The 22769-nt window shown below is 48.9% G+C and overlaps 1 protein-coding gene across 7 annotated transcripts; it reads right to left on the bottom strand.

Moving 5' to 3' along the window:
* Positions 1-3808: 3808 nt before the first annotated feature.
* TSKU (tsukushi, small leucine rich proteoglycan) lies at positions 3809-22511 on the bottom strand. Of its 7 annotated transcripts, none has more exons than XM_063394341.1 (3): positions 22286-22424; positions 19764-19846; positions 3809-7201 (listed from the first exon to the last, which is right to left on the bottom strand). In XM_063394341.1, the coding sequence occupies exon 3, from the start codon at positions 7192-7194 to the stop codon at positions 6136-6138; it is 1059 nt and encodes a 352-aa protein (XP_063250411.1). In that variant the 5' UTR covers positions 7195-7201; positions 19764-19846; positions 22286-22424; the 3' UTR covers positions 3809-6135. The 7 variants fall into 7 exon arrangements, with proteins under 7 accessions (XP_063250411.1, XP_063250410.1, XP_063250413.1 ...); XM_063394340.1 differs by lacking the exon at positions 22286-22424 and adding an exon at positions 21498-21895; XM_063394343.1 differs by lacking the exon at positions 22286-22424 and adding an exon at positions 20402-21453.
* Positions 22512-22769: the final 258 nt, after the last annotated feature.

The following is a 22769-nucleotide window of genomic DNA, read 5'->3' as shown; positions in this document are numbered from 1 at the left end:
TTCTAGATGGGCATTTTTTTAGTGACTGCATGGCCTGATGGGATGGTTTAGCTCAGTGATCTGACTGAAAACTGGTGGTCTTTGATCTTTTTTTGATGCTTTGAAGGGCTACACAAATTCCAGCTTTTGTGTAATGCAGAGGAAGGTCAGGACAACCTCTTTCTACTGCCCTGCAGTCACAGGGTAACCTAAATTGCTCATTCTAACACACCTCATAAAAACTGTGTTTTGTGTATCCATGCCCATCCAGAAAGTCCAGCATGGTAGAGGGGCTTGAACCTAGTTTCTGGGTGAACAACCCATAACCTGTAGCCCTTCCTAGGTTCTGCACTGGCAGAACCCCCCAGCCCCATGTCATGTCAGGACAGTGATGTCACGTAGTTCTGCCAGTCCCTTACTCACCTCTGGACCATTCCTTTGTGTTTAATCCCCTCTGAATTCAAGGGGCACCTTGATTGCTCCAAAATGCATCACCACATGCCACTTAGCAGCACCATGCTACCGACATCATTGCTGGTAAAAACCCACCAGCTCTGATGTGGCAAGCTCCCATTAAAGAGGCTCTGGGAGGAAGAAGCTGTGTGTTTCCTTTAACCTACAATAAAGCAAAGCAGTTCAAAGAGCTGGAAAAGGAGGTTAACAGTCTCTTTGAAATGTAGGTTCAAATTCCCAGCACGACCCCAGTCAATTATCAGCAAGTGCTGTGACACTTCTGCCATTAACGAGGAAGAGGAGGGAGGGGAGCATGTGGCGCTGCGGTCCTGACAGGCAGCAGCGGGGGTTAAAGGACATCACCAGGCTGGTGGGAAAGCTAACAGGATTTTTTTTCAGGCTGATTAACCCTTCTGCGGCGCACCCAGAGAAGAGGCCAGCCCACTGGGATGGGTGGAGTTGTGCAGGGTGGCAGCGCATTCCCGTGCCCGAACCCCACTGCGTCCGGCAGGGATTCTTGGAGGGATGCGCGGCGCCCGGCACAGCGGGCTGCTGCTTTCTGCAGGGGGTTCCTCTGTGGCAGCGTGAACCACTTTTGTTTTAATCCCATTAATGAGAGGCGGTGAGTGCAGGGGTGGGGATGGGGCAGGAGGGGGTGGGTTTGTTTTGGCGGTGAGGATGGGTGCACACAGGCATACAAATGCTGGGAGACAAAGGCTGTGATTAAGGGCTGGTGCTCCAACTCCCCGCTTATTACAGGAAAGGATTTATCTGATGGCCTAGTTTCAGCTCCAATTTTCCACCTTTTAATCAGGTTCCCGGGTCTCCCTGTCCACTCAAAGAGGGAAGGAAGGGGAAATCTCAGGGTGATGAAGCAGGAATAACAATCTATAAACATGCATGGGTCAAAAGGTTTCGTTGCCCCAAAACTTTCCTAGGAGGCAGATCCCAGGACAGGCAGAAGGATTATGCCCAGCCATGCAGCATTATTTTCTGGCATGGCAAGAGTGCATCCGTGCTTTCCTGCCTGACCAAGCCAGGGTTGTGTGAAACAAATGTGCTGGAAATAAAAACCTTCTGCAAAATGGAAAATGTGCAGAGGAGCAGCTATTTTTAAAAGGGACAGCACCTACTGCTGTTATGAAGTCAGCCACATAATCAGTCAACAAGGGACTTCTGTGGGCTGACAGCTGACTGCCAGGAGAAATGGTTCCAGCAGACTGATGAGAAGAAAATGGGAGTTTTTAGGTACTGAGAGGTGCGTGTTCTCTAATAAAGAGAAGAATTTCTGTCCTGTGCTGCCCTGGGCACAAGGCAGATGGGGGAAGTGACCCTTACTTTCCCCACGTGCTGGAAAGGAGGGATGAGATGCTGATAACTCTCCAGAAGACAGAACACCACAAGTAAATGCAAGGTCACTCACTTCTTCCTCCTCCCTTACCCAGCCTAGCCTTATTGCCGAGCCTCTGCTGAGGTTTTCCTGCTTCTAAAAATGTTGAGCCTGTAATTAAAACGCCCATCTTGCTTGCCAGGGCAAACATATCTGGCTGCAGAACAGAGTTGGTTGTGGAGACAGCCAAAGCTTGCAGCTAACCAACCTGGCTGGCCTTCCTGGCATGGATGGTTTTCCTGGCATGGATGTATTTTCTGGCACGGGTGGCTTTCCTGGCACGGGTGGCTGTTGGTGCCTGACACCAGGTGTCCATCACACCGTGTTACCAAGCTGACAGGAAGCTTGGATGAGGACCTCCTCAGCTCATCAAAGCCTGAAGCCCCAGTGTGCCCTTCCTCCTGTGTGGGACATCAGTGCTGTCTGAGGTGCTCATGCCCCGCTGGTGCAGAGGGGACATACGTGGGCAGTGTGGGGGCTCATGTTGCTGGTGGAGCCTTGCCTGTTTCTTCCCAATCAGAGGACTTTGGGAAGGCTATTTAAACAAGAAATAATAATTGAAGCAATAGTTTAACTAACAATAATTGAAATAATAAGTCGTTAAATGAATAATGAATAAAAAGCAGTTGCAAAATAAAATGTTAAGGCCAGGGGGGAAAGGAGTACCGGGAGGGGCAAGATCTAACACGGTACTGGAGCATCACATATGTGGGGCATTCACAAGGAGGAGGGAGAATACAGCCTCAGACCCATGGGTCCCAGAAGATTGTCCTTCCCCAGGAGAGAAGGACATTCTCCACCATTTTGATGGAGCCCACGCCTCAGGGCAGAAGTGATTCCACCCCAAAGGGTATCCTCATGATCACAGCCTTATGGTGGATACCAGAGGAGCAGTCATCTCCAAGGGTTGGTGGTGTTGGCTTTTCTCCTACAGTCCATAATAGTTCTATGAACAAGATTTGGCCTTCCCTGGTGATGTCACACCCCAGGCTGTCTCTCACTACCTTGTACACCATCCTGAAGGACAGGACATTTTGGGGAAACAATAAAGAACCAACAGCCTCTTCCAGGTAGCCTGCAAGCCTGCCTGCCTGGCTGGAAGATGCAGTTGTTCCTTTAGGCTTGGGAGGAACAGGAACATTGCCACTTCCCAGAGGCAGTGTCCTCAGTGGGTCTCTGCACCACTTTTATACACAGCACCAAGGAGCCTTTAACATTAAATTTGCTATTTAAGAGCAGGAAGACTGCTCCAGAAGGTTTCTATTTATTCTTTAGGTGCAATGGCTCTGCATGGTCTTAGCCCTCTGTGCAGCAGCCCCAGCTCTGCAGAGGAGGGTGCTGAGACTGGATTACGTGTGCCTCACTGCCAGAAGCTCTGTGGTCTGGCAGTGTTCAGCTTTCTGTGCTGTGGCATCACTTCTGCACCCCTTTGCTCCCTTCCACCCCAGAAGAATCGTAGAATCCATAGAGATGGAAAAGACCTCTAAGATCATCATGTTCAACCCTTAACCCAGCGCTGCCAATCCACCCTTAAACCGTCTCCCTACGCACCACACCTACATGTTCTTGAACACTTCCATGGTCCTGTGGTGTCTCCCCACATCACCCCACCTGCTGCAAATCCAGTCTTGCAACACTAGCAGACGATGCCCCAGATTGGTCAAATCCATTAAGAGATCTCCACTTGCTCCACAAGCATTGGAGCAGGCCCTGAGCAGGGAATTTGCACCCCATGCTCTCTGCTGCTTCATGGCCATGTGTTCCTAATTTCCTTCAAGTCAACCAGAGAAGCTCTCAAGCCTTTCCGTCGCTGAAGAACACAGTGGGCCAAGCACTGTGGGATGAATCCTGCTCCCAGTTTGGAGATGTAACACCCACAAGGGCAGTGGGGATCAGCAGAGCAAGGAGAGCAGCTGTGTTGCACTTCAGACCCAGCGACAGCTGCCACCCGCTCAGCACTGAAGCAATAAATCTGGGGGATCTGGGTTTATTCTCCTCCAAATCACTTTATTATATTGTGAGTAATCACAAAGCCTTACAATGCTGCAGAGGTTCTTTAAAAAAACAGACTATCACAGCGACAGTATTTGCCAGCTTTTGCTAAGACTAGTTTAGCTAGCAGCTAGCGTGAGATTACACAAGGAAATCTTGCAGTCTTCAATCGGATTGTCACATTGGGTTTTAAATTTACCACAGTTCTGCAAAGACAGTAACTTTGACAGTAGGTAATAACTGTAATGTTTCATCTATGTACAGGCTTAAAAAAGTAAATAGTTTTCTTTAAAAAATAATACGTTTTCTGCCAGCAGAAAATAATTCTCTCAAAAAGGCAAGATCCAGTGAAACCCCCACATCTTTCCTCACAAACTGCCCCTGTCTTGCGCTGCAGTTTGTTTCTGTTCCCCTCCAGATCTCTGCCCATAGGCAGCCCCATTGCCTTTTTAAGAAAATCAACGTGTTTCCTGTGATTGTGAAGGCTGGTCAAACATTGCAAAGGCTCAGTAGAGGGGAAAAATCCCCAAAACTGAAAGAAGGGGTAAAAATCCCATCCTAAGCTACCCAAACAAATTATTGAAATGGAGATAAATGGAAATGTGGGAGTATTTCAGTACCAAATTTCAGTATCCAAAGTTAGGTGTTGACTCTGACTTTTATGGAGTCAGTGGTTTTGGGCAACGGGGTTTCCACTTTTCAAGACTTCTGGGGGTGTGAGAACAAAACCTGAGCTTCTTCCAAAACTCCCAAGGACAGTTATGAGATGAGTTTATATCTGCATCACCTTTACATGGATCTCCCTAAATCAAACATTGAAAGTGGCCCTGATGCAGGGCTGGGTTTAGAGACCCAACCACAGATCAGATTGGGCAGGACCCCCTCCATCCCCCTGGACAGAGCATGCCAGATATGGATGGGACATCAGCAGTCACTTCCATTGCTCCTATGAGCAAGGCTTCACACATGGCACCGAGTCCTGTTGTGCTGCCTTTTCCCACTTCCTCCTAGACTGGAGAAAAAGAGGGTCTAGGGGGCTCCCCTTTGCCAGCATTTCACCAACAGAGGGAAAAATATGAGTAAAACTTTGAGGACTAGGCTTTTCATCATATTTCAGTTTATCAGATCCGACTGGCAACCAAGGAGCTGTGTGAGAGAAAAAGAAAAGCCACAACTCTGGGAAAAAACCCAAAGATTTTTTCTCCGATAAGCAAAGTGCTCCCAGGCCACAGGCATCAGTGTTAATTCTTCCCCTGGCACGTTCTCAGAAGTGTTTTGGCACAGCAAGTCGCCTCACTTATATGCCCAGATGAGCTGCAGATGTTGTGTTCAGATGGGGAATGTCAGCCTGGAAACAACTTACTCTCATATCCTCTAGGACTGCGTCTTGGTTTGATAAGGTCATCAAGAAAGAATCCCTGTCAAAGTTTCCTTCCAAACTTCCCCAGAAAGGGAGGAGGGATTCTTTTCCTTTTTTCTTGTTTTTTTTTCTGAGCTAGGCTACATGATCTCTTCCCTTTGTAACCTCCTTCATCAAAGGCTATTTCATGGGTGGGATGTGGCTGTTAGCAGACCCCTCTGCTGCACATCATCTCTGACCAATGGCTCACTGAGGTTAAAAATACAGGAGGCTGCCAAATCTGGACCTAAGTTAATTAGACATGAAAAGGATCAAGGTGAGAAAACAAGGGGAAATTGGTGGGAAAATGTCTCAACTTAGAGTTTGTGGCACACCTATGCAAAACACATGTAAAACCCAGCACATTAGGTGCACCCTGTATTCAGGTTCGTCTGGAAATATTTCTTCAAGACTGAAAGTGCATGACAGAAAACAGGGTGCTGCTAATGAAGGCAACATCCAGAAGGCACATTTTGGGGAATAATAATTAAAAGAAGGATGATGCATGGGTTTGTAAGCGAGCAGCTACAGAGCTGGTAGATTTTGGTGTGTGCTCTCCAGAGATGTAGATTGCTTTGCTCCTACAAACGTGTCTGAGGCATGGTTTGCTCCAGACTGACTGTTCTGCCCTGGGACCTGCAGAGCGACTTGTCCCCGTGTCATCCAGCATCACTGCTCTTGAGCCAACGGGATGAGTGAGGACCTCAATGCACTGGAGGTAAAATCTGGAGCCTGCAGATAATGCGGGCTGAGATTTGAGAGTTTATAAAATCCACAAACAATCAACTGTTGGCAAATACAAATATATAAATTATTGACAGTTTTACAAAAGGCACACTACAAGCCATCTCAGTCCGACACCTGTACAAGTCCCGTGGCCCCCCACCCTCCCTGCCCCACTCCTTCTTCTCCCCAGCTTTCATCATGAAACATAAGGTGCTGCTGCTACGGATCCGTGGCTGTCATGGCAACTGAGGACCTCTTTTTTGGTCAGCCCAATTTGCCGGTGGTACTGTCCTTCTTTGATAGTTTTAAGACACTGTATGTCCTTCCCTAAGGTGATGCTTTTGATGGAAGGCAGGTATTTCAGCAAAGTCTTTGGCAAGGATGATATTCCTGTCCCAGAGAGATTGAGCTCTTGTAGGGAGGTCAGACCAAAGATAACTTCAGCAGTCAGTGACTTCAAGTTAGGATTGTTAGATAAATCCAGAACCTGGAGCGCCTGGAGTTCCTTGAAGCTGTCAGGAGATAACTCTCTAAAGCCATGCAGGCCACTGAGGGATAAATGAATCAAGTCTTTCAGCCCCGTGAAGTCTCCTTTCTCAACCTTAACCAGAGGGTTTCCATCAAGGTTTAAATATCGGAGAGGAATGCCTTGAAGGTTTGGTACAAATGTTAGTCTGTTTCCAGAAAGATTTAAGTTCTGGATGTTGGGAATGCTCTTTTCATGGTGCCTTGTAATTGTGCTGAGCATATTATTGGATAGATCCACATTCAGGGACTTGCCTTGACCTTTTGAAGCAAAAATGTCCATAGCTATATCTGAAAGTTTGTTATTGCTCAAATCTATGTCACTTAGAGGAGAACTGGAGAAACAGTCCTCTGGAAGGACTTCCAGAGAGTTATGACTCAGATCCAAGGACTCCAGGTACCGAAGCCTGGAGAATGTTGTGGAGGAAATCTTGGCAATTTTGTTGTAGCTCAGGTCGAGACTCACCAGGGTGGTGTATCCAGGGCCAGTAAGCATCGATTCATTTATTGTTTCCAGTTTGTTTGATGATAGATCCAAGTAGGAGGTATCCAGAGGGATTGGGACAGGAACAATGTGTGAGCCTATTCCACTGCAGTCCACCTTGGTCAAGCTGAAGCTGTCGAAGAGACCAAAGGTTTCCACTTCACAGTGGCAGCCAGGGAAGCAGGTTTTTGTGGTACCAAAACAAGGAAGGAGAAGCAGCAAATTGAACCAGGCCAGGAAATGCATTGTTCTCCTGGAAAACAAGACAATAGAAAAGCAGATATAATTGCTGTAATTTATGAAGGATGTGCGAATGTTTGACTTATGCAGTTTTTGTCCTATCTCTTCACAAAGGAAGAGATTAAGCATACCCTTGAATAGCATGGGTATCCCAAAGACTTTTCTCTCATGTTATGAACCCCAGTGGGAACTTAATGGAGAAAAAAAAATGGGTCAGCAATCTTTACACACATAACCAAATCAAGACAAAATTGGAAATGAGCTGTAAGAGCAGCAGGCTGCCTTAAAGCATGATCTATCAAACATAAATGCTTTTGACTGGACCATGGAAGAAGCTAAGTGACAGCTCAAACTCTGAGTCATTTCACAACCTGGCAAACCTCAGCACACAGAGGTCCTTCATGTCAGGGCATCCCTGTGAGATTTGGGAGCACTGACTTCAAGACCCTGCACTGACAGGTTGGAGAAATCATTAAGGCTGTGAGAACCTTAGGTGTCTAAAGGCCTTACTGGGAGACAAGAAACCAAAATTCCATTCAGATTTCCTACAGGCAACAGAATCCTCAAAACAACATCCAGGATTAACAGCTGAAAAGGCCAGCTCCCTACTGCCCACGTGGACATCACATCTCCCTTCCTTGGACTTCAGGTGCAAATTTTAGAAGTTTGGATTTGTATCAGGTGGCTAAAAACAACCCTCCTTAGCCTGGTGGCAGCTCCTACAAGAGCAGAGGAACCAAGGCTTGTTCAGTCTAACCTAGCCTTTGACATGGTGAGCCCAGCCCCCTGCACAGTGGCGAGAGACAATTTGCTTCATATAGAGTCTTTGGAGGGCCTCTGCTAATTGCATTAAGTATTTTCTCCAATTAACAATGCCAGTAAGCAAGGAGCTCTCTCTACTGCTTTGGTTTTGACCCTTCTCCCTCCAAGACATTTCTGTCTCTCCATCATCTCACACAAGAGAGGCAGAGAGCTGATCTGCACCCTCCAGCTTTGCTGAACCTCTTCAGATGACGTCCTAACAACTCATGCACACAACAATGGGCAACAGCAGCTGCACGATTTCAAGAGAAACCCAAGAGAATCTTTAGCTCTGTGTCTCTGGAGAGGGTACAGAGGAGCATGTCAGCATCCTGCAGGCCAGCAGAGGCAGCAAGGACTGTCCTCACTGGTTCCTGTTGCAGTCAGGAGTGATGGCTCCTCATACCTTACAAAAACAAGGTCTCCAGAAGGCTGGAAACAAAAGATCTCACCAAACCAGACAAGCAGATCCATCAGCACTGGTCTTTGGCTATGCTGCTGGCCATAAACAGACACTCACTTGCCAACTGCTCATTTAATAAGAAAAAAGTAAAAGAAATCCTTTTAAATGAATGTTCCCATCCCCACCTCAGCCTCCCTGGTCTCTTACCTTTCCCACCACTGTTTAAAATCACTCCATTAACTTCCTTGCAATGTCATCTTTCCCACACACCCTTTGATCTGGCTGAGATTCCTTCCTCACAGCCCTTGCTCCTTCCCAAGACCATTTCCTAGAAATTCACACTTCATCTCCCCTCACCCACCATTTGCCATCAGTTTCTCCCACTTTTCAGAATCATCTTCTTGGCCCTGCTCTCATTCCCAGGAGACTGACTGGGGACTTCTTGCCAATGAACAAAAAAAAAAAGTGCAAAGGGGGAAAAAAAGTTGCAAAAACACGGTCCTGACCACTGATGTGAGTTGTATGGCAGTGCCTCCCAGACTTCCTGTAAATAAAGAGCAGAGATTGGGACTCTAGCCAACTTGCTAAAGGCTGGCTTGTAGTACTTTGGGGTCCATTATTCTATAGAAACAACAGAAAATTGGTGAGAGGAGCCCTATCCTCAGCCCATCTCAACTGTTTATTGAGAAAACACATATGTGTGCAGAGGTGACATAGAGGGTAGAGCTCTTCTCTGCAGACGCTTTTTCAGATATCCCTTTCCTAATGACATCAAGGCTGATCCCCTCTGGCTCTGTGCAGACAGACATAGCTTGGTGCTTTCTGCAGTCCCTCCTAAAATAAATACTACTATTTTTATTTTTTCATGAAGCTGCATTTGGATTACACTGACATGTTTTATTACCAGGGGAAGTTACAGCAGTGGGGAGCTCCTTGTAAACTAAAACTGCAAAACCTCAAATGTTAAGTATCTCACATACAGGGATGTACTGACATTGGTATCAGCCCAACTTACTGGTATTTCTTCTTCCAAATTCTACCCAATGGCAATTCCCACTTGATGTCTCTATATGAAAAGGACCTCCTACTTCTCCTTCAAAAGTGCAGCTTGTTTCCTCATAGAATTATTTCAGCTCTGGTGGGAGCTGGATCATACACCAGAAGTCCAAAGACACACCAGTGTGAAATTTTACTTTCTGAGCACTGCTAAAACCTTCATTGGCTCCTTCTGGGGCATCTGGACTAAAGTAAGAGGACAAAATCCAAAGCCCTGTAGGACAGACAAGGGGTAATGGTTTTAAATTAAAACAAGGGTGATTCAGACTAGATGTAAGGAAGAATTCCTCTATGTTGGAGGTGGTAAAACACTGGCACAGATTGCCCAGAGAGGTGGTAAATACCCCATCCCTGGAAACATTCACGTTCCAGGTTGGATGAGGCTCTGAGCAATCTGGACTAGTTGAAGATGTTCCTGATTATTGTTGGGAGTTTGACTGGGTGGCCTCTAAAGCGTCTATTCCAACCCAAGCTATTCCATGATTCTGTGAATTGAGAGGGGATTGAAAACCAGTGCTGGGCTTTGATATGCAGCTGCTCGAACCCCTTTGACATGGGAATTTCCCTCCTGATCAGCCTCAAAAATGATTGCCAGAAGTGGGCAGATACAGTGACTCTCACAGCAACATCCATCACTTCAGCCAGCAGTAGAGACAAAACATTACACTGCTGAAATGCAGTACACAAAGCTCAGCTGGAGTATTTACACAGCATCTATTGCCTCTTCCCTCCTCACAGCACCGCCACAAATTCTCCCTTACTGGCTCTGCAATTGCTTTGCAGATGGGATCCAATCTATTAGTACCAGTTAGAAACTCCTTTATGGAGCAGTATGGAGCATCGTAGGCTAACATGCCACTTGGTTAATAGTTCTGCTAAAAGATGAGAGAAATAAAAGGTACTGGTCATCTTCCAGTCCAAGAAAGAGACTCCTGCGTTGCCAGATAACTGGCAAAGAGCTTGGTCAGGTACAGGCATGTTTTATCACTGCGTGGAACAATCAATAGTTCTCTTTGAGATGGGGAAAGAAACACACCGCAGGCATCTACATTCTGTGTGTGGTGTGTGTTTGAAACTGCACCAAAATGCTTTTGGATTGCTGCCCACGAGCTGCTTTGTTGATAAAGGCAGGAAGCCAAGGTATCCCCTTGTAAAAGGAAGAGGAGTTATCCTCTTGCAACACTGGGGAATTTCACCTGGGGAAACACCATGGACAAGAAACCACCAGCACCATCATCTAGGATGGTGAGGGGAAAGTCACTGGAAGAAAGCAGCCCACCCTGGGGCTGGTTTAGCCATGTCCTCTTCATTTCTATGGCTCTTGAGGTATGGAGAAATCCCAGTGATAAGTTTTGGCTATCTGGCAGCTCTAGGGCGTCTTTTTATACCCTCTGATTGCAATAGGAGCTGTTGGGGGTGCAATATCTTCTCCCACATTTCAGGTGCCTGTAGTGACTGCAGAGCTCTGGTCTTTGTATCTTGCTCATCCTTTCTGCAGGGCAAATATTCTGAGACAACCCTAAGGAGAGCCTGTGGTGGTTAATGGAGCCAGTGCTGGACCAAGCTCCTAGCAGGATGCCAGCCATCCCCTCAGATCTCACATCTCTCCTTTAGCCTGCGGATGCCCTTGTGCCTTCTCCCTGCTATGGTCATCCATTGCAATGCTGTGTGGCAGGACTCACACAGGAAACTCACACTGAGATTTCCCAGCCAAAAAGCCCCCAACATTAGAAGCAGATTGCAGAGGAATGCCAGGCCTCAAATGATGGTCAGGGAGTGAGGTGGGAGAGAGGAAAGCTTTGTTATGGTGTTGTTGCAAATTCACGCTTCTCCCTGCACTTGATTTCCTCCTTCTCCTCTCCCTTAAAGACTTTTGTCATTAGGGAGATCAGCTGACACATGCCTTCCTGGATGAAAGCCCATTGCCTGGGGACTGGTCCTCCTCTTTGGGAATGCGGATATTAAGAGGATGCTACCTAGGCTACCTCCAGTTGCCCTGGCAACCACCAAGCTGGAATTCCCCACAGCAGAAAATCAATGACCAATTAAAGAAATAATACAAGGGGAGGTGTTTTAAAGTTTGCTGTTTGATGGAGTCAGGAAACAGCTGCCCCATTCTTCATTCCCTCAGCCTCCCTCAACCTGCCTCTGAACAAAGCATTGTCTGAAATGCAGCTGGGGCCGGGGCTAAAGGCCCAAATTCACCCAATGAAGCTTGAGGTACGGGGGTGAGAAGTGCAAAAAGAACCCCAAAACACCAAGTTATCTCTACAGTGGGGTGAAGAGAAAGAAATTGCTGCAGAAGGGGTTGAAACCAACCTAAGACCATACACATCCCTGCAGATGTCCTTCTCTCCCTTGTCCATGGTGGAGTAGGATGCCCAGTCTTCCTGGTTACTACTTCCCACCCCATTCTTGGCTCCATCTTCCAAACCCTAGTCCCTCCCAATAAACAGGTGCACTTGGATAAACCAGTTTGGCTCACTGATCCAACAAAAACCACTCTGATCTTTCTCTTTCCCCTTTCCTGGGCCAGTTTTCCGACAAATTCAGGTGACCATCCACAGTTACCAGCTCTCACACAGAAGTGTGGAAAACATAATCTGTCTTTTCCACAGCAGCCCACAACTAGACCTGATCAGATATGAATGAATCTGTAAGGCATGGTGGACAGAGCATGGTAATTTCCATGTTTCTAGACAATGTTAATTCAGGATTAGCAGCAAACAGAGCAAATTTCAAAGAAAAAAGGCAAAAAGGAAGAGCTGAAGTCCACCTGTCCCGAATAGAGTTGTTGTTCTAGGAAAAGACAGAAGAGTTGGATTAGCAACAATATTTGAGGAGGAAAATTTTGAGATTGTCTTCTGCCTCTTGTATCAGCCAAGTAAAGAAACAAAGAAAGTCTTCATAGCAAAGCTCACCAGACCCACTTGGCTGCCAGCACTAATTGGGGTCAGGGGAAAAGCAACGTTCTTGGAAAGTGAAACAAGTGCATAGGTTATGATAGAAGCCATAAATCCTCCAGGCCAAAGGAAAAAAAAAAAAAAGTTGGCTCTGGCTCTTTCTCTTTTTAAACATCTTGGAGGCTAAGTGGCAGCTGGGACAGCAGCTCCAGAGCACCAGAGTGATCCAGAGTTGCTTCTTGACAACAAAATTGCATAAGAGACCTTTCTCCCCCTTCTCCACCCATTAATTATTCTGTAAAATTGGAATAATTACTGACTAAAGTGCAGCACTAGCAGCAGCTACACTTTTCCAATGTGGACTCTCCCGGCCGAGCCCAAATGACGCCACAGATGCAATCGCGGTCGGGTCTCCAGATCCCTTACGCCAATTTGAGCAGGCAGCAAAACTAGCTCAAACCAGCCTGCAGCCAGAGACCATTAAACCCTTGCTGCAGACACTCACCCCTCCCATAATAAAGAGACTGCTGCTGACAAGGTTACTCTTTTTTTTTGTTGTTGTTTTTTGTGTGAATCTATTGAAAGTAAAGGTCATTCAGGCTTTTGCTTCGCCTGCTTCAGACCGGCTCTTCCTGCAGAAGGGTTCCCCACACAAATGCTGCAAAGAGCTCTTGATAATTATTATTAAACCTCACAAAAAAAAAAAAAAAAAGTTGGTGTAAGTGGGAAGAGCGTTTTCTGACCTGCTTGTTACATTTTGTTGTTTGCTGATTTGGGGGGAAAGACTTTGCAAACAGTCCTGGTTTATACTCAGTGTTAGAGACTTCTGGGGTTTAGGGAGAGGAGAGCTGATGGGAGTCCAAGAACTATCTGGTTTATATGTTTGATCCTGCATTTGTTAGATGGGTTTGAGAGAGTTCAGTGGAGTTAGTTTAGGTGTCAGTGACAGCAGGATGAGAATCAGTCCTTTGGCTCTTCCAAACTCCACATGATTTCATGGAGGCCTCCAACAGGTGACATTGCACAAGTCACTTTTAGGGGATTTGTTATCACCCTTCACTTCACAGTGATGGTTTTATCTGTGGGACTTGCAAAGCTGCTTAGAACAGCAGAGCTATCCCCAATTTTCCAATAGGATATAAAGACAGCAATTTGCGACCCTATTTCCCTCACCAGTGCATGGAAGCGTTAGGGTGAGGGGAAGCTCAGCCACTGGGGTGATGACTTTAGCCCTTATGGTTTGATTTAAGGAGACACCAAGGGCTTGAACAGGAGTAAAAATACATCCTGCAGGTGCCTGAACACTTTTTGCTCTGTGCTCCTGCTCCCTGGGAAAAATCATAATGAAATGCAAGGAATGCAAAAAGAAAAAAACAAAATATTTCACAGTGAATTCCTTTATGCTTTAATTATTTTGCCTGGCAAGATCATGGAGCAGGTCCTCATGGAAACTTTGCTAAGGCACACAGAAAATAAGGAGGTGGTTGGTGATAGCCAACATGACTTCACTAAGGGCACATCCTGCTGGACAGATTCCAGGGCTTTCTATGACACAGTTACAGTGTGGGTGGACGAGGGAAGAGCGACTGACACTATCTACCTGGACTTGTGCAAGGCATTTGACACTGATCCACACAACATCTTAATCTCTACGGAGAAACATGGATTTGATGGTTGGATGGCTCCGTGGATAAGGAATTGGCTGGACCGTCACACCCAAAGAGTTAAAGTCAACAGCTTGATGCTGAAGTGGAAACCAGTGAGGAGTGGAGAAACTGCATAAACAGAGACAAGATGCTGCTTCCTAATCTGGACAAGAACCCCACTGCTCTGCATCAAGTCTGTCTTCGCAAGACTTGAATCTCACCAAACCATGGAATAAAAGTTGTGGACAGTCAGAAGAGGCAAAGAACAAAAAACAAGATACCATTCCACATTTTTCCATCTTGGTAATTTCCATTTGCTTTTCTCCTCTCTGGACAGAAACTGCTGAGCCAAAACTGCAATGACTTTCCAGCATCCAACTATGTTCTCCATCCTTTAGGGAGATTTTTGTAGATGTTACAGGGGATAGGATAGATAAGATTAGCAAAGGGAAAGCTAAATTAAGCATCAAATACATCAAAAGCATTTCACAACCCTAAAGGTAAAGCCAAGCAGCCCCTCAACCCACCACACAGGCTGCATAGAAGACGTGTGGGATTGATCTAGAGAGAACTCAGCACCTCCAAATCCTACAGCTCCACACTATGGCTCTTTTCAAATATAGAATCATTTAGGTTGTGAAAGACCTTGACCATTGAATCCAGCTGTTGACCCAGTACTGCCAAACCCACCACTAAACCATGTCCCCAAGTGCCACATCTGCACATCCTTTAAGTATCTCCAGGGATGGTGACTCAAGCACTTCTCTGGGCAGCATGTTCCAATGCTTGACAACCCTTTCGGTGAAGAAATTTTCCCTAATTTGCAATATAAACATCCCCTAGTGCACCTTGAAGCTGTTTCCTCTCATCCTATTCTTTATTACTTGGGAAAAGACACTGAAATGCTTGCCTGGCTGAAAGTCTCTGCTCTATTTTTTTTAATGTACAAAGAAAATCCCTTATTTAATAAAGAAATGGAAAGACCTATTAAAATAAACTTTGTTACAACTCTCGATGTCACAATTCCCATCTGCCTTGCAAGAGAACATAGATAATTTATCATCCTAGTGCTTAAACAGCTAGTAGTTTATTCCACTTGTGCAATCTTCTCCCTCAGGCATCTCTCATTCCCCCTGGAGGAGGATATCGAGGTGCAGGGTGGTGTATTTTAGGATCTGACAAAAGGAAAACATGTGCAGGCAGGTTTGCCAGCCCATACAGTAACTTCCAGCTCATTTACATACGTGGCTGAAATACGATTTCTGCCACACTAAAAGCTTTGTGTCTTGAAAAGATGCCTTTTGTGAGAAAGAACAGTCCAACGCCAGGGAATTTTTCCTCAAGTGGGAAAATGTTGGTGCCACGTGCAGCACAGGAAAATTGGGAACTGAATCACCACACATCGGGATTTGCACAAAATTCCCACTTCTCTGCTCAGCCCAGAAAGCTGTCAGCTTAATAGCAGTTTATTTCCAGGTGGAGGAATTAGTCTCCTGTGGCTTTTGAAAGCAATTTTGCTCTCCAGCCTCAAGTCAAGCTATTCTTGTGCCCAGAGGGGGCATTCCCAAAAGGAAATGGTTTGCAAGGCCTCCTGAGTGGCTGGGGGCAGGGGAAGGCAGGTGTTGGCGTGGTGTAGCACCAGGAGGGATTCACAGGGTTTTCTGGGAGCAGACAGGATGTGAGCATCCCAGCCCCACCATTGCCTCCTGGCTATTCCAGCTGCAGAACCACTCAAACTGGGAGCTTTGGCAGCCCCAACTGGTTCCCAGCAGCCCGGGATGCATGGAATCAGTCAAACAGGTGCCTGCATGGGATGTAAAAGCTCAGGACTTTCTCCTGCTCTAGAATCACTTCTAGCATGACCACCCTGAATTCTTTTACCCCTAACAACTCCTATTCCTCATCCTCCATGGTCTGCTTATTAACTGTGAGCATTTCCAGGGGCAGGAGGCCTCAGTATCCTGGCTCTCACTGAGTATAAGAGAGACTTCATCTCTGCCAGGAACACAAATATTTTCTTAACCATCTCAAACTCAGCCCGAATAGAATTTTTATCATAGCGACATGTCCCAGAATGGGAGGCCTCTGTTATTTTGGCACAAACTCGGGAACAGACCAGCCCTTAAACATGGTGCTTCATAGCCAGAGGAGAGGTTTACACAGAGTTTTATGCCACTCCTAGTGCATTTTGCTGTAGAAGGACCTGGTGAAGCTACCTGCCCCATCACCTGCAGTGCCAAGAACCCACTGCGAGGCACAAAGGGAGCCTGAGAGTGCCCAGGCTTTACCCAAATCACAGCAGTAACCCTGAGAGGATTAAACTCTCCTTCTTCCCTAACTAGTCAACTATTGAAAGTGAAAATGATCCCAGCAAGCTTCTCTGGGAGCCTCAGCCCCTGGCCACGCACACCTGACAGCCAACCCCAGACAGTTCCTGCGCTGGCTCCTGCTATGATGAAACTTTTTTGCTGCACTCCAGCCCCCAGAGACATGATATAATTCCAGAGGAATGCACTCCAGGATGAACACCACATGCCAGCGAGGAATGCTAAGAGGTGCAGCATGGGGAGAGGAAACCTCCTACCCACAATGGATATACATCTTGGGTTTAGCTGTTAGAAGAGCTGATCAGCCCCGTCACTGTGCCCAGCTGGGAAATGCCACATGCCATGCACATCCCTGGGATGTGTGATGTTGCATGCTGGGGAAGTGCAGGTTGCAAGGACCCACCAGCAGCTCCCTGGTCAATGAGGGAAAGGCATGATGCCTATGAATGTACCCCACATCCCTGATTGCTTCCAATCACCCCAGAGGGCTGTGCTGAGTGGCAGAGAGACCATGCTGCATGGGTAGACACAGATGGGTTCCCCCAGAGAAGATGAGCTAGGCAGGGGGAAGGAAACAAGAGAGAGGAGGGAGGAGAAGGTGATACATCCCAGGGTGATGCCTCTCCTCTTCCTTGTGAGACACATCCCACCAGGAGCCAACAACTCATCACAGCCTCATCATCCTGTATCTCTAATGATATTCCAGCTCTTTCTCCCTGAATCATAGAATTATTAAGGTTGGAAAAGACCTCTAAGAGAATCAAATCCATTACAACAGGAGTGGCTGCAGATCAGCTCCAAGTACTGCCTCCAACAGCATGCCTTCGTCATGGTGCAGCCAGCACTGGAAAAAATCATGAGAAAGCAGAGGGAAAAGAAATTCAACCCGTCTGGGCAACACCTTCAGCCCTGGCAGAAGGATTTCAAGAGGACCTCATGCAGCTTTAGCTCTCTGAAAGGCAGCAGCTGCCAATCTCCCTTCTCCTAACAGCCCTGCGGTGCTGCTGACTTTAGTGAGGAAGGGCAAAATGAGGAGACTGGGAGTAAAGCTGGGTGCCCCTTGGCACTGATCCAGCTGGCCCAGGGACTCTTTGTGGGCTTTTTATTTATTTTTGTGGTTGGGGTTTTTTCCATGCACAATAGTCTGCGGGCCCCTTTGCCGTCTGTGGCTCTCAGTGTGCAGCTGCAGACCCTCCACTGAGGAGATAATAAATACAATCCTGGCCATTATTGTTGCAAACAGCACAGCTGGAGGCTCCCATCTCATTCCCCTCATGGCCTTTCTTTGCTCCTCCTCTCCAATAATTCTTGCAAAGTGATGCTGTGAACAATGAATGCCAGTGAAACTGCTCGGTAGAGCATCAGCTGGGGCTTCAGGAGCTGCCCCCACCCCTGTGACACATATAAGACATTTACTAGACCCAGTGAGTCTCCTACAGGGTTTGGAAAGTGGAGATTTGGGGAGGGGAAGGGGTGTAGGTAGAGCTGATAATGGGTTTACAAGTAGTGTGTCATCCCCATGATTCCCACTGCAGATGATGCTTCATTGCCCCCATGATGTGTGGTATCTCCTCAGCTCATTTCCTCCCCTCCTTGGCCCCGGATTCTCCAGTCCCTCTTGCCTGGTGGAGGATTTTGGAGAATCTGAAGTGGGTTGGGAGAGCCACTTCCCCAGCAGGACCAATTTCTCATCACCAATGCTACCCTGAGTCCCCATTTAAGTGCCTCAGTTTCCCTCTTGACACTTTAGGGATGACTAGCATGGGGTCCAAGAGGTGTTTACTCCTGTGTGGGGATGTGGGTACCATCCCCAGGTTTAATTCCCACCAGTTTAACGAGGAAGGGGGCACAAGGCCTGTGGGTCTCGCCCCACACAGAAGTCCCCAGCCAACACTGCCACTGCCATAACTCATCCAGCCAAATGTTACCACTGTCCTTGGGCACCATGTCCAGCTCCTGCCTTCCTGGACACTCCAGGGAGAGCAACCCTGCTTTGCCCTCTGCAAAATGGGCAGCCAGGCCAGGAGAGAGGGAAAGGGATGGGTGAGACTGGCCAGGTTCAGTTTCTCTGTGATCCTACAATTCTTTGAACTGGAGATCACTTGCAAAAGGTTTGGTCCTGAACAGATACAAACCGAACTTTTGCAGCAGGATTAAAGGAAAATTTGGAGAAAGGATCTCCCCCATCCTGCTCGGTAAAGTTTGGCCTCACCATGCCAACTGCTACAGACATATTGTTCTCAAGGATGGGAGGAAAACAGGCACTTTTGGGGTCAGGGACATGTCCTGCCCCACTTGGAGACAAGTGACACAAGCCCCATGCACATGTGTCACCTCAGACATGGTAGGGTTGAGGAAACACATGTGGTTTGACCCACCAGTCACAATAGGAGTTGGAATCTCAATTTTTCCTGAGGAGGACTATCTTATTCAAAGAAAAAAAACTTCCTTGAAAACATAGTCCCCATCCCTGAAAGTGTTCAAGGTCAGGTTGGACAGGGCTTTAAATGAGCTGGTCTAGTGGAAAGTTCCCTGCCCATTGCCAGGGTGTTGAAACTGGATGATCTTTAAGGTCCGACCCAAATCATTCTGTGATTTCTGTCCCCACCCCTGGGTTTGAGCTGCTGGCAAGAATCAGGGGAAAGGAGAGGAGTCACCATCACAGAGACACAGACTGTAAAAAAGAATCAGGAAGGGAGAAAGGGGAAGGAAGAGAAACCCTGCAGACACTGGCACTCAGACATTACACACAGCACATGGCCCGCTGTCTGCTATGGTGAAGATAAAGTGCTTTTTTCCAGTTTGCTGCTGCTCTGACAGGAGATTTCCAGCCTGGTTAATGCAACTCAGGAATGTCCCATGCTCAGGCAGCCAGGATGGTTTAATCTCTTGCAGTGTCTGCAAGAAGAAGGGAAGGCTGGGGCGATTCCCAGAGCACATATTTCCTTCCCCCCTGCTGCACACCATGAATACAATAGAAACTCCCAGGAAATTAAAAAAAAAAATTAAAAATTGCAATAAAAATTATAATATCAATATTTCCTTGTAATGAATGGCTGAGCCGTTCATACATTTGCTTCGAGAGGTCCAGGTGCCAAGTTCTAAGACAAGAAACAGCTTGCTCAAGCCAGCCTTTATCTCTTCCCAGCCCTCAGCATCTCCGTGTTCGGAAGTTTCTTTTGATAGCCTGCCCAGGCGGCCAGCGCTGCGGCTACCGTGCAGAGCCCGGGGCTGCCAGGGGTCAGGAGGGCTGCCGGACAAGGATGCCTTGTCTCATCCCACCCTCCAGACTCTGCTTCTCCCCACCAACCAGCTAACAAAAAAGGAGAAGGAGGAGGAAGGAGGAGAGACTGAAAGAGGATAGATTAAAAAAAAAAAAAAAAAAAAGGCAGTTAGGGATGGAGGGAAAACTCTAAACCTCCGGAAGACGGTGGCTCACCTTCTATTCCCAGCTCAGTCTTGCACAGGGGTGACACACACTGCTGCTCACTGCGTGGATGGGGGAGCACAGGATGCTTTTCCCTATATTTAAAAAAAAAAATCCACAAAAAACCCTAAAAACTTTTGATTTTTTTTCCCCCCTTTTCTCCCAATTTGCTCTCATCTATTCGATGCTGGTTTATTCCTTGCACTTAGTTGTAAAGAATAGGGGTTCGGGAGACCCTCACCCCAACCCTGCAGCCTTTCCTGCCAGTCCAGCTTGTCATCAGAAATTCATGTCCCCTGGGATGTCTGTCACGTCCTCGCTCCCTCCAGGCATCTTGTTACTGCCTCTGACAGCAGCTGCTCAAATTCATTCACAAACCAGCACCGCCTGCCCTGCCCCGGGATGCCGCAAGGGAGGATCCGGCCGAGTGCTGCCACCCAGGCTCCTGCGTGCCCCAGTGCCACACACCGCTCACCCCGCATCCACCGCCTCCGGAGGAGAGCAGCGGCCGCTCCTCCTCGGGCCCTTTATAGCCCGCCTGTGAGCAGGCACCTCCCACGTCCTCTCCAGGACAGGGGCTGGCACCGGCTCCCCTGGGTCACGACGGGACCAGAGCTGTGCCCCGCACCGGGGCGACGGCACACACTGACCCGCTTTGCCTGCGAGCGCCTGGCTGCCGACAGCCAGCCCCCAGCCAAGTTCAGCCTGCAAATCCTCCCAGGGACGTGCCAGCTTCCTCCCGTCCTTTCAGCATCCAACACATCCAGCGTGCTTCTTACTCCCGGAGAGGTCGGCGAGGCGGTCCAACCCTGCCTTTCCCCGGTGTTGGCCCCGCTCCCCAGGGCTGCACCAGCCAGCTGCCGCCGGCCGGGCTTTGGAGCGGCGATCAGCGCGATATTGCAGCGCAACGCCGGCGACCGGCACGGCTGCTCTGCACAGCAGCGGCACAGCGTCCGCCCGGACAAGTTTCCCACTGTAACTTCAGTGAATGCTGTTATTCAGGCGAAGGGCGGCTGATCCACCACGGCACGCACAGGGGAACGCTTTCCCTTCGGGAGACCGGGGGCTGCTCGTCCCGCTGCCGCGGCGAGCGCCGTGAGCTCGGCAGGGCTCGCTGTGCTTTCCTCACAGCCGGGCTCCAATGCCTTCGCCGCCACGGAATTGCATCCACGAGCCGTGCTGGAGCTCACGGAGGCGATGCCACTGCCCCGCGACAAAAGCCACCGGCTCCGTCGCCACCGCTCTGCTCCCAGCCTTCCCCAATCCCAAGCAAGAGGAGTGAAGTTGACAGACCCTTTTGTTTCCAGAGAGCTTGGCACGTGTTGTGGTTTACTGAGCTAATAAATCTGCCGTGGGCTGCGCCTTTTAATGACTGCAGCATTAATAACAAGTTTCCTGGGAGCTGCTTAAAAGTTTACAGGGTGTGTGCACTATCAGGGCAACCCTGGGCTTTCTGACCTCCTGCTCCAGAAGTCACACCCAGCAGCTTCTTTCATTCTTTTTTTTTTTTTTCAATGAGAGAATGAATAAATCTTGCTCAGCTTCCTCTCCCCCCTTCCCAAACACACCTTCCCCGTCAGCTTGATCCACTTAGAGATGGGAAATTCCCAGGCAGGAATGCTTTTGCCATGCCTTTATCAATGCAACCCGGGGGGAATGGACCCCCTCCCTCTGCACCTTCCAGCTTCTTCACCTCGTCCAGCCGAGCCCTCTAAGCTTTCCTTTCCTTCTGCTTTCTCTCCTTACCTTGAATAAGCTGCAAAACCCTGCGAGCCTCCCAGCACCAGAAACCCACCAAAAAGCCTCTTTTCGCTCCCGAGAGTTGAGGGGAGGGCCCGGAGAGGAGGAGGAGGAGGAGGAGGGAAAGGAGGAGGAGGAGGGAGAGGAGGGGAGACAGGGAGCCCTGTGTGAAATCAAAGCTCCGAAGCCGGGCACGGGAGGCGGTGCGGAGCCTCCAGCTGCTGCTCGGATTACTCTGCAGCCGTGGCAATCCCGAGAACTCTACAAACCACCATTCCACTGGGGGAAGGAGAAGAGACAAGATTCCAGCTGGAGCCTCCTCATCCCGGGAGGGGAGCCAGGCTGGGGGCTCGTACGCACCCACCTCATCCCAAAGTTGTCTCTCTGGAAAAACCAGAGGTGGGGGAAAAAGTAGTCTGCCCCCACCCGAGACCTCTGTCCTCCCCCCTACCCTGTACCCCCGGCCGCTGAGCCCCCTCGCGAGGAAAAAGTCATCACACCAAAAAGTTTCCGCGCTCTGAGGCTGGGGAGGGCTCCCAGGAGCCACCCCCGGGATGGCGCTGAGCGTTCCCGGGAGGCGGCAGGGACGGAGGGCTCAGCCCATCGCGGTACAGCCTCCAAAACGAGCCCCAAAAATGAGCCCCACGGGTTCTGCACACCCGGGGAAGTTTGGAGGGGCGTGCAGAGAGGGTATGCAGGGGCCAGGGAGGGGATGGAGGGCGCAAGGAAGGGGTGGGGGTCAGGGAGGGGGCGCGGGGGTCAGCGAGGGGGTGGGGGCAGAGGGAGGGGCTCACCGGGGCCGGGGTCGGTTCCCACGGCGGGAGCAGGCGCCGCCGGGAGCCGGCAGCGGCAGCAGCAGGGCTTGGGGCCGGCTGTCCCCTTCTCCTCTGCTCCTTCTCCCTCCTCCTTCCCGTCCAAGGCGTGCAGCTGGCCGGGCAAGCTGGCTGCCCCCTTCCCCGCAGGAGGAGGGAGGAGGGAGCTCAACAGATGGCTGCACACAAGGGAACATCTGGGAGGAGGAGGAGAAGGAGGAGGAGGAAGGAGGCAGGACTTGCGCTAGACTGTGCCACTCGTGAGCTGGCAGACCCCCCCTAACAGGGGAAAAGGCGGGGGGAGGTGTCGAGCCGGCTTTGCGCACACACACAGAGTCCCCCTTCCTGCTGCTCTGCATCCCCCCCCGGCTAAAATTCCTCATCGTTCCTTTGCTTTTTGGGGATCACACCGGAGCTGCCCTTTCAGCATAACCTTGTTTGCAGCGCTGACCTCTGCAGGGCTGTG

This window comes from Prinia subflava, chromosome 3 (genome assembly GCF_021018805.1).
Source record: "Prinia subflava isolate CZ2003 ecotype Zambia chromosome 3, Cam_Psub_1.2, whole genome shotgun sequence".
Classification (NCBI taxonomy): Eukaryota; Metazoa; Chordata; class Aves; order Passeriformes; family Cisticolidae; genus Prinia; species Prinia subflava.
Note: the sequence above shows the minus strand (reverse complement) of the source record. Positions and strands in the feature narration are given on the sequence as shown.

Coding starts and splice junctions, on each gene's coding strand:
- TSKU (XM_063394339.1), bottom strand. CDS start 22,500: ATGTTCCCTTGTGTGCAGCCATCTGTTGAGCTCCCTCCTCCCTCCTCC. Junction 7,202..22,285: donor GGGAACCGACCCCGGCCCCG/GTGAGCCCCTCC, acceptor CTTGTTTTCCAG/GAGAACAATGCATTTCCTGG.